General features: G+C 33.0%; 1 protein-coding gene across 12 annotated transcripts in view; it reads left to right on the top strand.

Annotated features, from left to right (window-relative positions):
• The window catches only part of MEF2C (myocyte enhancer factor 2C), a 134787-nt gene that overhangs the window by 51729 nt on the left and 65631 nt on the right, over window positions 1–17427 (top strand). For 10 of the 12 annotated variants that reach the window (XM_074532560.1, XM_074532558.1, XM_074532556.1 and 7 more), the window contains one exon: window positions 5801–5998. In XM_074532560.1, coding sequence (XP_074388661.1) covers window positions 5945–5998 — 54 coding nt within the window. In that variant the 5' untranslated portion in view covers window positions 5801–5944. The remainder of the gene's footprint in view (window positions 1–5800; window positions 5999–17427) is intronic. The other 2 variants (XM_026798305.2, XM_014273214.3) reach the window with 1 other exon arrangement.

Raw genomic sequence — 17427 nt, 5'->3', positions numbered from 1 at the left:
ATGGATGTCTGTCAGCACATATTGTGAAAGATAAGCTGAAGTCACTCTTTTTCTTTTATACAGGCATGGATTGGCTTAAATAGAGAGGCAGCTACAGACAAGATATTCTATGTCTGGATATCTGAGTCTCTTGACAAGCAGGGTGTGGGGTACAGTGAAATACGGCAGTTGTTAGGAAGTTGTTAGGAATCTTCTCTGCTATTTTGGCAGTGATGTTTAGTTTGCCCCAAAAAACTTTTCAGGGGAACTTTGCAAAACAAGAAACTCTTTCACCCGTGGTGCACAAGTTCTGGCTCTGTGAGATAACATGGTACTGCATTTGAGTTATAAGCTACATAGGCCACAATTGTGTGAAGCATTCTTACAGTTTGTCTTCAAAAGTGCTTAATTCCAAATTTTTAAAAATAAATCACATTGCAAAATATTCTCATGGCTGTTTCAAGGCATAGAAAATTTGGAAGTTATTGGCTTAATCAGAAAATACTGATTAAGCCAGTAATTTACGTGCAAGGAAGGAAATTTCTGCAATTCATTGCTGTATTGTCATTATACTAGGAGTATGTTGAAATGTAAGCAAGCAAATAAAGTACAGCTGTAGAAGTTCAGATTTAAAATATACACATTTTACTATCCTTTATACAAAAGCAAACAAATAAATGGATTATCAGGAGAAGTAAACTTATGAGTCCAGCAGATGATTTCAAAAGCAGTAGAAAAAATATTGAAGTATGAATTCAAACCAAATAATTCAAGTTTTCTCTTAAAATTCTAAATAGCAATTTACATATTGGGAATGGCTTTATCGTTTGCAGTTTTATGAACATTTTCCTTATTCCATAAGTCAGAAGTCAGGTTAAATAACTGATAATATAATAAGCCTTGGTAGTTACAGATTAGAAATATTTTCTTTATTTACAGATTTTTTGGTTTGGCGTACCGTCTCTCTAGTAGTCTCTAGTACTTTATCTATTATAATTTTTCTGTTATGACTTGAATGTTTGTTTTATATTTCCTGAGAGTTAAATTTAGTCGATTAAAATTAACTCCCTTTCAACCTTTTTGTATGGCAGCCTGGCCTTAAGATCTAAACACCAAAGTGTAGGTTATGTTTAATTTCTAGATCAGAATGTTGTGGACAGATGTTTGAAAGCTTAAGATGACTCCAATTCATTTTTACATGGCTTTCTGCCTGGAGAAACATACTGTAGATCGTACTGTTGCTGCTTTACTGATATATTGCCATGGTGATGACATACGTAATTTTATCACAACCTTCTGTCAATGGCCCAAACTCTGTCCTTTGTTATGATGATGCAAGCAAACCACCATGTAAATGTGAAAGACAATGTCAGCTGATATCAGTCAGATAACATGATAGATAATTATTTTCACACTTCTCTGCATTTCTTTAAACATACCCAACTCAAAGTGACAGTGAATGATGTCTTCAATTGCTGCAGTATGCCCAGCTGTTTCTGCATTGTGTAGCTGTCTTTGTAGGTGTGTAGAACATAGGATTTTACAGAAACCATTTGAATGACCATTTTATCTTAGTATGTGTCCCTCATTGTCAATGTTCATGGTTACATTTTGCAGTTAAGTTTTCATCTGAAAAGTGGATGATGTGTTCCTACTCAGTATATTCAAATTTTTAGACACAGATTCAAACCTGTTTGAGAAAACAGGTTTGCATAAAAAGATTTCATAGACCTTTTAAGTTACTTTTCTATATCAAGATAAGAATGGTAAGGGAAAGGCAACAGCACTTTTTTCTTTAATTCCTAGACAGTATAATAAAGAAAAGATTATTTTATTCTTCAGTTTTAACCTGATTATTCAACTCAGAATGTAGGCTGCCTACATTCTGGACGAGGACATCATTATGACAAGGTAGCTACTTTTGTAAAGCAACCATGAAAATGTTATAAACTCTAGCACATTTTAACTTGGGTTTTCTCTGGCTGCATTCTTTCTTTTGTTTATAAATAAAATATTTTTACTGTCTTGTTTTGATACTTCTTATTTCTCCTGGTGTAACTGCTCAAAGGATTTTCTGTCTCGGGTGTTGCAGCAGAGCAAATTCAGACTGTTTGGCTCGGAGAAGGAAGTGGACAGTTTTGGTTCCCATTTTGCACTTCTGGAACAGTTTAGGGAAGGAAGCACCTTTACACCTTTTATTGTTCGTGGTTGCTGACATAATATCCTTCCCTGACTGCTCTGTGCGTGCTTCCTGCCATTCTGTCAGGATTCTTCTGTGTTGCAGAGAAGGGATAGCGGGCGTGCATGTGTGTCTGTGTGTGTGCATATGTCTGTGTGTCCGTGTTCAAAAGAGAGACAGTACTCGTCAAGCGATTTGCTACATTTTTCCTTTTATCTTCTTGAGGGTCAGATCAATCTTCTGTCAGCTACCACTGCCTTTTACCAAATCATATAATGAATAGAAGACCGCCAAAAATAAAGTTCCTCTTTTTTAAAGCAGTCTAGTTTGTTTTAGTTTTGATTTTTTTTTCTTTAACTACTCAGCTTTGCAAAAAAATGCAGAAAATTACAACAAAATAACATTTAACTCCATGTTTCTTTAAATGTAATTTGTTTGCACATGATTATATTATTAAGCTGGAAGTTTTATGTGGAGCTATTTCAACAAAACTCCTTTTTAATTTCATTTGGATAGTTGAGGCCTGCAGTACTATTTTATTTTTGTAGTATATTCAACTTTTCTAGTCAATGCACTTTATTAGTGTTAGTAAAATAACAATTTACCAGTTAACAGGGACTTTAAATACTTACTTATTACTGTAATAATAAACTTTAAATGCTTAGTTCTGCAATCCTTGGTTCTGCAAGAACTTTCAAAAATTCTTGAGAGCACTGATGAAGTCCTAATCAGCCATGGGGATTTGCTGGTCTCCAGAGTTCTTTACATTCTGTTTGAATTAGAAATTACAAGCTTTGCAGGTTACAGCCATTGCATGAGATGTCTTGATTTACTTATCTGAATTTCATTAATTGGGAATCAGTCCTATGATCTTTTTTATGTTAGTAGTAATGAAATATATAGAACTATGAGTTAACACATAGTAAGAATAGCACTTGAAAGACAATGTGTTGATAGGTGTGTGTGGTGGGGGAGGGGTGGTTCTAACAGGAAATTAATTTAATAGAAAAATTGAAAACCTTTTCTTTAAAATTGGACTAGCAGTTGGACAAAGAAAAAGGCAAACTAGGACATATAGGAAGAAAGATTTTTTTTAATCCAAGAAAACCTAACTCACTGCCTGTTGAAGCAAATTTATGTTTCCTTGCAAATTATATGTTTCATACAGATGACCTAATTATAGGTTTTATACAAAATTCTGCTTATCAAGTCTTGCATCAATTACTTGCAAATAAATTTGTGTAGATCACAGGAATTTTAAGGTTCTGAGTTTAAACTGTCATAAAAGCTGTTGTTGTTTGAAGACTGGTCTTAATGTAGAACTGATAAGTGTGTGGGAGGGACTCAACATACTGCTCTTCTGCTGTGATTTTTATCCTTCCTGACAGAGTTTTCTCCATATTAAGTGATTTTTTCCGACCTCACTAAGCATCTTGATCTGCAGAGCAGCTCATCTTCACTAACCAGCCACCACTGCTCTAATCTGCCCGCCCTGACCCTCCACATTGCAGTGAATAGCTTAGGCAGACAGTGCTGTAAACCAATAGCGCCACTGGCCTCAGCTGAATGAAAGAAAAGGAAGCTATTCCATATGCCCCTGCTGTGGATTAGAGTATGGGTTTGCTTCTGCAGAGAAAGACAGTTAGACTCTTTGAGTGCATGGGAAACACCATTCTAATTTGTGCTTTGGGTTGGAGGTAAAACTATAGGAAAAACAGGAAAGAAACCCAAACCAAGGAAAAGTAAAACTGTTTCTAAAAATAGACAGGGTTTGTTTGTCAACACTGAAAATCAGATAAGACTGCCTAGCTTTGTTTGGAAAAGAAGCTTTTAAAAATACTTTTACAAAATAAGTTTATTTTAAATTTTTTGCCTTCTTTTTTTGTTGTTGCTGCAAATATGATCAACAACCTTTGTATCTATTTAAGCAGTGAGTAGCTATTTTTTTCAAATATAAAATATAAATATAAAATAAATATAAATATATAATGATATAAAACATAAAAAGCAACTAAGAATTTTTGCAGTCTATATTTTCTTATAGTTGCAACATGAACTATTCCATGTTCTGTGTTCTGCATTATGGTAATAATATACAAATATGCCCAGAAAATAATATTAAAAATACATTAATATATAGAAATATAATAAGTACTGTACTTGAAGATTTGTTTTGCCCAACAGATTAATTACACCATAGTGGCTAGCTAGAAAACTCAGACTAACTGCTTATTTGTTAATTTTTTTTCATTACAGTTCTAAAACACTTGAGCAACTTAAGTTTAATGTATGCTATGTAAGAAAATCGAAAGAGAATTGAAGATCAAAAGGAGTGAGATCTAACTTTTCTAGCTCAGTAGCTTTGAATCAGAGCCAAATAATGAATTAAATGACCAGGATATCAGCTTAGTATTATGCATTATTTTGTGACAATTTATCAAGTTAGCTGAGATACTGTAAGTTTAGAATAAATGAGGAAATGCCAGGTTCTGTTTTAAAATTACAATTTTTTAAATTCCAAGACAATATTTTTACTGGGCTTCAAAAGAACATTTATATTCATATTGTTCAGATTTCTTTTTCCTTTTCTGTGTTTCAAAAACCTTTGTGTTGTTCGCTTAAAACATACAAAATATACCAATATGGTAAACTAAGATTATAAAGCAGAAAAACTTGTGTTTTTTACCTTATACAAGACAAAATAATTTTCGTATTTTTAACTATTTCCATGGACTCTTTTATTATTAAAATAAAAGTATTTTATTGTTAAAATACTTTGAATATTATATAAATTAATTATGTGGTCTGTAACATTTTGTGAAATATGTTTCCTGCATTGTGTATTTTTTTATACTATACATTTCTCTCCTTAAGTCTGTGACAGAGCCAGTATTGTAAAACTCATTCATTACTACAACAGTGAAAATATTTTTCAAAACATTCTTTATCTGCCTCTGTTGTTCTGTTTTTATAAGAAAACATGTGTTTGCAGGTTAGAAGTCCTTTGCAGAACATTTTAGAATTTACACTGAAATGACAGAAAAGAGCACTAGTATTTTTTTCACATATTAGAATATGTGAAATATCTTCAGTAATATTTTCACTAATTTATATTCTTAAAGAACAAAGCTAGGAACTTTGGATTCAAGGTAGCTGGCAACTCTTATATATCAAGTAACACTTAAATAAATGTCCATTGTATTTGCATAATGAGGGAAATTATCACCTCTGCTGTCAAAGTACAAAATTGTTTTCCCTTCAGAAATAAATTAGCTGGCCTGCTTAGCATACATAGATACAGAATAGTTTATTAACTCTCTGATTTAGATAATTTTTCATATTAGAGCTGTGAGTGATATTTAAAATTAGAGACATTAATTCCATTAAAATTTTCACTACTTGTACTTCAATATTTTTCTTTATTTCTTGATATATTTGTATTTGGTGTTTTCTTTCATAGAAATATGCCTTTGAATATTGGTTTTTTTCTTCTGTGCATTACTTGTTTTATAGGTGCAGTAAATTTTAGTTCAAATTTACTTGTACACTAAATTATAATGAGGATGTTTGGCCAGCTCCATGTAATAACTTTCTTCTGGTTATCAATTTCATGGTAACATTTGATCTCCTTTCTGTGTTTAGCAGGAACGGATGCAGAGGACTGTGAACTGAGTGGTGCAAGTGCTGAAGAAGGAGGTTTGTTTTGAGGAAACAGGAAAGAGGAATAAAAGAGAAGGGAAAAATACGTAATTTTAAGGAAGAAGGAGAGAAAAAAAAACGGGGACTATGGGGAGAAAAAAGATTCAGATTACAAGGATTATGGATGAACGTAACAGACAGGTGAGTTGAAAAAATACATGACTTAAGCATCATATTATATTTATAGGGTAACTTATTATTAAAGGTGATTAAAAAGTTGATCAGTCTGTGTACCTATGCATATACCAACATATACATATACACAATGTATGTTAGACTATCAAAGAAAAATACTTTTGTAAGCAGCCGGAAACCTCACACACAGTGTTTTCAAGTTCAGTAACATGCACAGTTAGGAAGTTATTGCTTGAGGACTTTATTCTCTAAAGACTGCTGTGTGTGCTCTACTTGCCTTGAGTTCAGTCTGGAATATACATGGTTAAGCACACCTGTGAGTTGCTACAGGACACAGGCTTCTAGTACTATATTTTCTGAACTGTGTTCAATCTGAGTTATTATAATATGAGCACTTTCATTTAAGTTCAGACATCCCAGTTCTTGAAGGTGAAGATGCTCCTTCACATTTGCAGCATCTTTATTTTTACCTCCTTCATATAAAAAAGATACTAATTGATAAAAAAGTTTCCTCTTTTCCTGTCTGAATTTTAAGAAGAATTTGAGTAGCCTAACACATTCTAAAACCCACATACAATATTACTAGCATGTTGTAGTCATAAAACCAAGTGACCATCACTATTTAGCTAAGGCTAAATAGATCCAATAGGACAGATTAACTAATTTTTAACTCTGCTTTAAATAAAATTGTTAGGGAGAAACCACATATTATCAACACCATCTCTGCTAGTTGAAATATGATCATTTAGGAATTAGGAAATTTTCTTCCCTGTGGTCACAAATATAAAATTCAGTAACTGATATTTTCAAAAATACTGGTGAAAATTGCTGCTGTTTACATTTTATATAAATGAATGGATGTGGATGTTATGTTGAATCTGGAGATCCACAACTGTGATAATCTCTCCACATAATTATTTAATACTCTATTTAATGTTCTTCCTACCCCTGGCTGCAATTTTGGAATAATCTTCAGTAGCTGATTTTTAATAACTTGATACTGAGTTACTATTAATATAGTAGTACTGCTAATTTGATCTATAAATTTCTTCATATCTTTAGGGATTTTTTTAAGAATCTGTTAGTCATGGAGGATTTTATAAAGCCTTAAAAAACTCAGCCTAAACATATTTATAAAGCCATAAAAAACTCAGCCTAAGCATAACAACAAATAATAGTCCTTAAAAGAATGTTTAAAAATTGTAGTGTTAGTAGTAACTTGTGATCTCTATGGCAGAAAATCATGTGTAACAGCAAAATGTTCCTAATGATAGATGCATTTAGTGTTTTCCCTAAAAGTTGCGTGTTTTGGTAAGACAGGCTAAAAGGCAATAATTCTAACAATGCAATCCTATTTATTTTAATTGTCTTATAGCATGGAGTTAAAATGGGATGTTAAATATTGAATTGAATTTATTATAAATATTAAGTCAGTAGTTGTTTGAAATTTGCCCATGCTATAATGACTTCTTTTTGAAGGGAACATGAATTATTTTGTAAATGATACCACAAAATTTTGCCATTCACAACATTAGTTCATACAACAGTTTCAATCTCAACTTGCTTGCTCAAATATAGTATTTAGAGAGATTTTAGCCCCACATCTGTAAAAAAAACCACTTTTAAAAGGTTAAATATACTTTTTAAAAAAGGAGACAGCTAGTCTTGAAATTATTCACTGTAGAGCTTCAAGAATTACGGAATCAGTTTTGGAAGTAATAATTTTGAATAAAACTGTAACACTAGAATACTAACAACTGTAATGTTAGTGCAGGAAGTGTTTGTTTCACCAGCATTTCTTATACTCATAGAATCACAGAATGGTTTGGATTGCAAGAAACCTATTTCCAACTCCACTGCCATAAGCAGAGACACCTTCCAAAAGATCAGGTTGCTCAAAGCCTGACCTCATACACTTCTAAGGAACAGGGCAGCCATAGTTTCTGTTGTTAACCTCTATGTGTGCTTCAGCATCCCCACAGTGAAAACTTTTTTCCTAATGTGTAATCTAAACCATCTAGACCTACTCTCTGTCGGCTTGAATACATTCCCCCCTGTCTTGTCACTCCACGCCCTTGTGAAAAGTCCCTTTCCCTCTTTCTTGTAGACTCCCTTCAGGTACGGGAAGGCTGTAGTTTAGTTCCAGTCTTCTCTTTTCCTGTCTGAACAATCCCAGTTCGATATTTGCTAATGTGTCTTAGCCACTGTGAGGCTGGAGGTAGATTTACATTATTTTACTTTCCATAATGTAAAATTGTCTTGATTATGCTTCTTATTTCTACTAATATATTAATAATTTTTTAAAAATTTCTACTGACTTTATCTTGCATTTAGTGCCCTGATTTAAAGCTCAATGAACCAAATGAAAAGATTTTCATCATTTCATTGGACTATGGTATTAGGCTTTTTAATTTTAATAATATATATGTGATTAAATACAACTGGATTTTTAATAATAGCTGATTGTTTTAACCATTTATATGAGATGTACTCTTTCACAAACCTCACCGGTTCTTAAAATATTGCAGCTTTAGCATAGCAATATTAATGTATTGCGGCTTTAGCATCACAGCATCAGTTTGTTTCCTAACTTGCACATTTCCTGTAATCTTAAAATATGAACTTGCTTCTATTCCTATTTTGTCTTCTTATTTGATGGTATAAATGAATTTTTAAAAAAAGATTAAAATGTTGCACCAGACAAAAATGGTTAAAATTTTTGAATTAGTGAAGCTAAGATACCAGCTCAAGCACAGTTCCACAAAGCCTATTTGTAGCTTCATTTACAGATGGAGATATTTTCTTTCTCCCTCACCAAAAAGCATTTGCAAGAACAGCATCAAGTGGCTTGGCTAGAAACTGCCTAATTGTTTGTTGCTTACATTCAAACACAGAATGATTTCACAATACAAGGTATGTTATATATGGTATACCTGAATGGTGCATCCTCAGTTGTTCTCAAGCACATAAATCCTCTGCAGTACGGCACATGCTGGTAAAAATACGTGGAACATGTATCAAATGAGGAGCTAAAGCAGTAGTTTTATTATTCTGTCTCCTCTCCTAGTGCAAAGGTGAATCTATTTGGAAATTAGAATATTTGTAAAATGGTTCAAGTTGATACAAGGTCCAGGGAGCAAAATTCTTGTCCTTGATTTTCCACTCAATTTTCCAGCCTCTTTTATGTCAGCCATTGAATGATGTACTTTTCCTCTTTGTGCAAAAGCGGTTTTCTTCCACACTGCTATCTGCTATAGTAGAAGACTCCCCTACTCTTCAAAATGCTTGTATGAGTGGATTGGGAAGGACAAAAATAGAGTTGATCTCCCTTCAAGAGAATTTCTTCTGAGCAAATCTAGTTGTTTGGATTTGTGCACTTTAGTGACCCTACTGGTAATAAAATAATTTCAAACTACCCAGAGTCATATTTGTGGCTGCAAATATCACAGACATGCACAATTTTAGGATACAAAACTATTCCAGAAACTATTTTAAGCCTTGACTTTTTGGGATAAATTAAAGGGAAAGTGCTTCAATTAAGTCATCAGAGGCCCAGTCCTTTTACCCTGGCCTGCTTAAGAGTTCTCATATTATTGAATGACTAATGAGTGCAGAATTCAGGATTTTAACTGGCAGAAACCATTAATTTAATGATGTTTCTTGTGGACTGCAAGTTGGCTATATTTTTCTAGTCCTCATTGATACTTTATGGTGACAAAGATGGCACGAATGTTTGATGCTATGAATGATCATGGATTTTCTTTGGTTGGAAAGGTTCCAGACTACCTGAAAAATTCCCTTTCACTGTTTCTTGACACATGTAGAAGGAAAATGGATAATTGCCAGGTCTAGATAAAATATTTATTTCTTTTGTGTGATTTGGTTACTACCATAGCATTAAATGAAAATTGAAACTCTCAAGTGAATCCTGTTATAATTAGTCAATGTGACCAAGTATTTTCTTTTTATTCCAGTGATAATTCATGGATAATATGGTCTTTATAAATTTATATCAGGAATGAATCCCTGGTAATATTGTTCAGGCTCAACAAGGTTGTGGAGTTGTGCTAGCTTTGTCAACGGACCAATCAAATAGACTGTAACTGCTTACACAGTAGTTCCACCATCGGCAGAATCAATAGCATTTCGGCAAATAGCCAAAAATGTTAGCATTGACATCCGATGCCAGAAGTTCCTGACTGCTACAAGTTCTTTCTGCAGAAATTTCAATTCAGCAGATTGGAGAAGAATTCTGGTAACACTTCTGGGATGGTTAAAAAAAGAAAAAGAGGGAGATCACTTGGGAAAATGTGTGAACCTTATTTTCCTGTTTTCTTAATTGAAAGAAATTATTTATCTACCTTTGCTATGGTCAAGATATGAAGGAAAAATTATATTCCTCTGTCACAGAAAAGTCCTTGTGTTTTTTCTGGGTTTTGTATAAATGTGAAATATTTTGTTAGTTTATAATGATAGCCTTTTGCGGTCTGCTTCAGATGAGGACTATCTGAAATTTTTTGCAGCCATCCAGACAGAGCTGTCCAGGCCTAAAATACATAGGTCTAATGACATAACTGATATTGTCTTACTGTTATACAAGGTCTCACAAAATATTTCATTAAATCTATGGTCTGTAAGCTAAATCCAGAGGTATATTGACCCAGGAGTGGGGGTGTATTGATCCAGTGATTTTCTGGTGTCAGATCTGGAACACAGTCTTGCATTTAATCCCCATTTTTGTCTAATTAATATTAGGAAATATGAAGCCTTACATGGTAATTTCTTGTGTCTTTGATTTTCTTGCTCATTAGTTTTGCATTTTTTCCTGCTTCTGAATAACGACAATTACAACTGAGGTTTTCATATTTAATGATTCTGCTCAGCATTCATTTCTTTCCATTTGCAATGAGCAGCTGGGGTCTTAACTTTTGTTAAATACTATAGTAAGTCTATAATTCAATATTAAGGTGTTTGACATTGAGATAACCTTTTTAAAGCTTCATGTCTGTGTAAATCTATAGCGTATAACAATAACATACACTTCTGTTTAAATTTTTCATGCCCAGACTTTTTGCCATTCTCTAATTTCAGAATATCTGTAAAGCTATAAACTGAGCATTATTGAGCTATCAGTTCAATAGAGAACAAATCAAATCAGGTATTAAAGGAAAGTTTTGGGGCACGGGAAGAATATCCTGGAAGGAAGTGATCATATGCAGGAAGACATAGATTTGTTCTACTGCCTTTGATACCTAATGCTGCTAGTTTCAAAAATAATTTCAACCTCATGTATCTATTTTTGTCTGTGTTTCAGCTTTATTTAAAAGGAAAGGTTTAGACACTGTTGTCTGAATCAGAAGTTTCCCTGTTGAAAGAGTGAAGAACCTTGAATATTAATGCAAACATGAGCACAAGATAAAAAACATTTTCGCCACCTATTTACTTATATTTTTATTATTCCTTCATTGAGCATCTTCATTTTTTCCTAGACATAACATTTCACAACCTGTCTCCAGGGAAATTTTTTCACATGAAAACATAACTGCTTGACAATGCATCTAAGCATAATTTTTTGTTCAATTAACCTTTGTCTTAAAAATCACACATTTTATCTTTTACATATTTTTATTAATTGCTTATATTAAATTTAACACAGATATATACTTGAAATATAGCATTAAAACTAGACAGTGATCCTGGTTTTTCAGAGGTAAAGTCAGGTTTCTGCAAGAAAAGAGTTGCCCTCCAAGTTTTCAAGACTCCTAATTTGTGGTGACCTGTGCAACTCGGGCAACATTTTTCATGTTATTCCAGACTCCCTGAGAAGTAAAATTTTAACAGAGCTACTGAAATGAACCATGGATTTCTAGAATGCAATATTTTGAGGTTAAATGTACTTGTATTACAAATTGATGTTCTGAGCATAATTTGGAGTGAATCATCCTAAGGTAAATATTTAGGTCAAATTACTTTTAATTTGAAGTGTGAGCAAGAAGCCTAAGTAAAGACAGTGCAGTACATCTGCCAACATAGCAGAGCGGAAAAATAGTGCAGACACAGGCACAGTCTTGCTGTCTTGCAAGGAATGGTTTAGAAAGCCCTGGGGGAGAAAGAGCTAGAGGTGGGAAGCAGAACTGAAGCCATTGTGGAGAGGAAGAAGTTACACTCTTCCTGTTATGACAGGAAATGCAGACAAATGTGCTTCCTGACCATTTGCTCACCAGGGAATGAAATACTCTTTGACCTTTACCTTATGAACATTTTAGCAGCACAGAACTTATAAACATGTTTTTTACTATAAGCATATGTTTGTATCTGCCATAACTGGTGATACCATACAAAAAAAAAAGTCAGCTTTTGTGTATATTGTGTCAGCTACTGTGTATTTGAGATTGGTTTTTTGCCTAATATTTGTACATATCTGTAGATCTGTCTATAAAGGACATAATCATATCACTATATTCAACAAAAGGAGGTGAAGCATCAAAGATTAGCCTTTATTTTTCTTTCATTCCTGTTTGATCTTAGATCTTAATTTATAAATTAAAATGAGAAGCATATTGATACTGGCTGACCTCCTAATTTTTGAGGTTGCTGTATCATCTTTAATTAAGACATCTTTCAATTTTTTATCCCTCCTTTCTTTGTTTACACAGAAAAAACTTACAAGATTGATGTAAGTACCAGATCAAATACTTAAAGTAGTAGTGATACTATTCAGTCTGCCCAACCCTCATGACTTGGGTTTGGGCAGACTGAATAGTATCACTACTTTAAGTATTTGATTTTGGTATTTATGCACAAAGATTCTAAAAATGTGGTGTAACATACAAAGCCTTCTTTTTTAATATGGGTTAATCATGAACATTTTATTTGTTATGGCTATAATTTTAGAGCATCCTCTTAGAATCCCTCTTTATCTGGACTATTCATCAAGTCATAGCATAATATGCTTGGGGCTTTCTGGGACAATAGCCCATTTACCAGCATAAATCAAGGCTGTCTCATCCCTGTAAGTTTTGCTGGAGGGTTGTAAGAATACGGAAGCAGTCTGCTGAAAGTCTTTTATTTAATGTGGTATGCCCAGCTGTTGCATAAAGGAAGGTTTGTCTAGATCAAATTCTGCTCTAGTGCTGTTCACCACTCCCATTAGAGAGTTTTTTTAAATATTGTTTCAGCCAGACCTCTTCATATGACAAGCGATTCTGAAAAAGAATCAGAGGAAAAATAAGAGGAAAAATGGAAGAGAGGATATGACCACAGTTTTTGCCTCTCCAGTAGTTATTTGATGTTTCAACAGGATAGGCTTGTGTGCTTGGCAGTGACATTTTAGTGAGGAGCCCCTCTAATTACATATGGCCAACTTGGCCTTATGCTTGAAGTTGGATAGACTGCTCACATAGTATCTCCTATTTATCACATACATCATATCTACTGTGCTTGCTCTAGTCCCTGTGTCAGAAATTTAGACATTCCGGATGAAATAAGGACAAACAACTAACATTTATTTTTGACAACATGGTGCCATTATCAGATATTTCTGTGCATCAGTGATCCCTCTTCTTCACCTGTTTAATGGCTGGAAATATACTTGTGAAGCATTTGTGAAAATTCTGTATCTCTCATTTTCCTATGTCAGCAGCTATATATCTGTATAGAAAGAATAGGAAGAAGTAAGAAGAGCACTGATATTCTGACACTGGCTGGACTGAATCACTTGAAGCATCATGGTACCACTGCTTTGGAAACGTAGTGTTAGCACATATATTGTGTTTGCTAGTGACACATATGGAGTGATGTTATGGGTCAGCCTGTCATAGTTTGTGAAATTTGAGAAAAAATTATTCAAAGAATCCAAATTAAAACTAAAACTAAACTAAACTGAACTAAACTAATTCCAAACCATCTCCCATCAAAAGAAAGGCACGATCATCACATGGCAAAAAACATAGATCATGTATCCTTAAGGTTGTATTCATTAAATGACAATATTTATGGATGCTTCTGTTTCTTCACTGGTGTATTAAAATGTATAAGAATTATAAAATTGTTGTTAGAAATTTACTTAAAGACTATTTCCAGTGGCTAGCATCCCAATTTGCAAACCCACATAGCTAAATTAAAATTTAGGCAGTTGAAAGAATTTGTAATTGCAACCAAGTGTATCTTCTAATTTATATAGTTTAAGTAAGTTTAATTTAATAATGATTAAACAAGAAAGTCTTCTCTGCACCAAATTGCCCTCTAAATTGGGCCTATCATTGTGTGACATGCACACTCGAATTCAGACTCTGGAGCTTCACTTGCAGATATAGACTAGGCTATTTGAAAGCTGTTCTCAGGGAACTGAAGAGTCAGAGTTGTAGTTGAAAATCACCCTTTTAACAATTCTTTTTTTCCAGTGCCTTTCTTTTAGCACATTTCACCATTAGTTAGAACTTCAACCAAAATATATAAAAAGCTCACCTTGATTTATATCAAGGAAACTGAAAGTTTACTTCACTGTAAGTATTTTATAATCAAGTAATGTCTTGATTAGCCCACACCATACAAAGTCATAAGCATTAATGCTTATTCATATACAAAAATGCTTCAGATTTTAGTACCCTATCTTCTTGATGCCTCCATTCTTATTAAGAGAATATTTAAAATAAATAAATAAAAATTAAATAAGTAGAATAACTATAGTTTTAAGACAAACATAAAAGACTGGTGGATTTTGAGTTAATACAAAGGAATAGAATTTGGTTATTTCTGGTAGGATGCAGAAATAATTTTGGTGATCTCCCCACCCTGCTCTTTTTGTAATATATATAAAACAATGCATTCATGCATCTCATACAAGTATTTAGAAACTGTATCATTGTCAAAACCCTCATGTTTTATATACACATGCTTAAAAAGGTTTTAAAGACCATTGAATATTTGCCTCCTATCTGTTCCACTTCCATTCCACTTTAATTTTTCATTATTTTCACCCTGTCATTATAAAATATTCTATCCCAAAAGGATCTCCTAAACTACTTATCATTCTCCTAAAAAGAAGTAGGTTTCTTACCTGAAAAATCTGCAAATTAGCAGTGATTTAGATAGTGGGGATAATGAGGCATATCTTCACTAATATTGTCAGGAAATAACATGGAGTGATTTGATTCTTGATGCTGAAAAAATTAAATGTTACAGAGATATTGAAGAGTATACACTTTTTGGAGGCATCTTTTTTGAAATATGTTGATGAATTTTCTCACTGTGTGTTTTCCTTCAGTGTCAATAGCGTTATGTCAAATGACAAAGTGACATTGTCAGTTGTTACATGACACTACCAAGACTTTGAACACAAATTATAAGACTATGTCAACACATGAATTTTTTGGTGATGCAGCTACAGTTTGTGTTCATGACAATACGACTGTCTTGTTAATTATCAGCACTAAGTCAGTTCAAGTACAATCAGAGATTTTTCAGTGAAGATTCCACACTCCCTTCCAACTAGACAAATGAGAAGTATTAAATATGCTATTTTTACCTCACAACAAAACCTTTTCTTTACTAGAATGTTATTGGCTACCTTAGAGAATATTTATTAGATGGTGTTTAATTTTTTGGTGTGGACAAGAATGGTTCACATAGCAAATCAAACAAATAAAGTTAAATAATAAAAATTCTGTTTATTTATATTGCTCACAAAAGTATTTTAGCATATGGCATATTCATATTTGTTATGTAGCCACACAGAAGAATGCATGCAAAAAGCTAATTTTGTTTTTTAAATGGCTTTAAGAGTATTAGTAATTTTTTGTGAAGTCACTGACACGACATTTCACTATAGATTTATTATAAACTTTTATAAAAGCATAATAAATTTACATCTATGTATATGAATTATGTATGTGCAAAGGTAAACCACTATGAATTACATATTCAAAAATTAAAATTCCAAATCGCAAGTAGTGAAACAGTAGTAGACACAATTGCCTTTAATTAATTAATTATAAGTTACAGAGGCTTTATCTGATCAATTTAGAAAATATTAGGAAGATAATATAGGAAGATCAAGAAATTAAAACCATATTCAAATTCATTTTATCTTTAAAGAAAGATAAAATGAAGATCTAGATTATTCATTCATTGGTCTCGTTTGTGGGTTTTTTTCACCGTCCATAAAATATAACTCTGACCAATATCATTTTGGTAATAAGTATCATGAATTAAGTATCTCCTGTGCAGCACAGGCAGATGGTTTTTCAAAATATTAAGGCATTTTACCTAACAGTGAACACAAACACTGGCTTTAGGGATATTTTTGTACTGGGGTGGACTTGAATGAAAAGCTTGCTAAATGCAAAGATACTCCACCTACAGCACTGTGGTCAAAAAGTTGACTGAAAAGCATGTTAGATGCAGAAAAATATGTTGAATTAGTTGATTTTATTTTCTGTATCACTAATTATTTCTAAAACAAGCTTTTATATATATATACATAACTATATGTGTTTCTATCTTTCAAGCATTTCATTGCATTTTGGTGTAATCAGAGAAACCATTAAAGGAGTATTTTGAAGACAACATCACTATCATCATCATCATCATTATTATAATTATTTTTATTTTTTTTTTTATTATTATTATTATTAATTAGAATTTGAGTGAAGTTTTGTTACCTATCTCAATATTCATTCCAAATATCAAAAGCCATGATAAACAAATGCAGAAAGAAATATAACTTATGCATACTTGAGACTAGTGCTCTAGAAAGTGGTTTTCTTTTAATGCTTGAATAATTGTGTTTAATAACAATCCATCTTTTTTTAACAGTATGTTGACAGAAGTTAAAATTATCAAAATTAAATAAAAGGCATAACATTTGGTGTGCATTGGGGAGAATAAGTATGGACACAAAGCCTCCTCTTTCTGAGAGAATCTAACAAATAGGGATTGGCAATACTTGAAAGGTTACATTTTCCTTGGCCTGATATGATGGGATTTTAAGGTAGTCTGAGGCTGCACTTAGCATTAACTTGTGACAAGTGTGTCAAGAAGTGTGACAAGTTAAAACACTAGCCATATGAATCTCAGAGAGACAAATCTTCTTGCCACAGCATCAATGTGCAGAGGTGCCACTGCTCATGGGTGTATAATGGATGGTAGCAACAAATGTAGAATCAGGCAGACCAATAAACTTGGTTGTGTGCCTGTTCTTGACATACCAAGTACCTTGACCATGAGGTAAATTCAATTGATTATAAGCTTAGCAAAACCATTTTTGTCCTAAAAATTCCTGTCAATGAAAGATATGTAACAGAAATTTCACAGATGAAGAAACAGAGGAGAAAAATTCAACCATACAATTAGCTTAAACAGCTTGTAGTAGTTTCGTATTTCAAGTCACATGTCTAACTGGAACTTGTAACCTAGTGCAGAAAAGCAGATAAAAA

Source organism: Zonotrichia albicollis, chromosome Z (assembly GCF_047830755.1).
Source record: "Zonotrichia albicollis isolate bZonAlb1 chromosome Z, bZonAlb1.hap1, whole genome shotgun sequence".
NCBI classification, from domain to species: Eukaryota; Metazoa; Chordata; class Aves; order Passeriformes; family Passerellidae; genus Zonotrichia; species Zonotrichia albicollis.
This window is presented reverse-complemented; position numbering and strand designations above follow the sequence as displayed.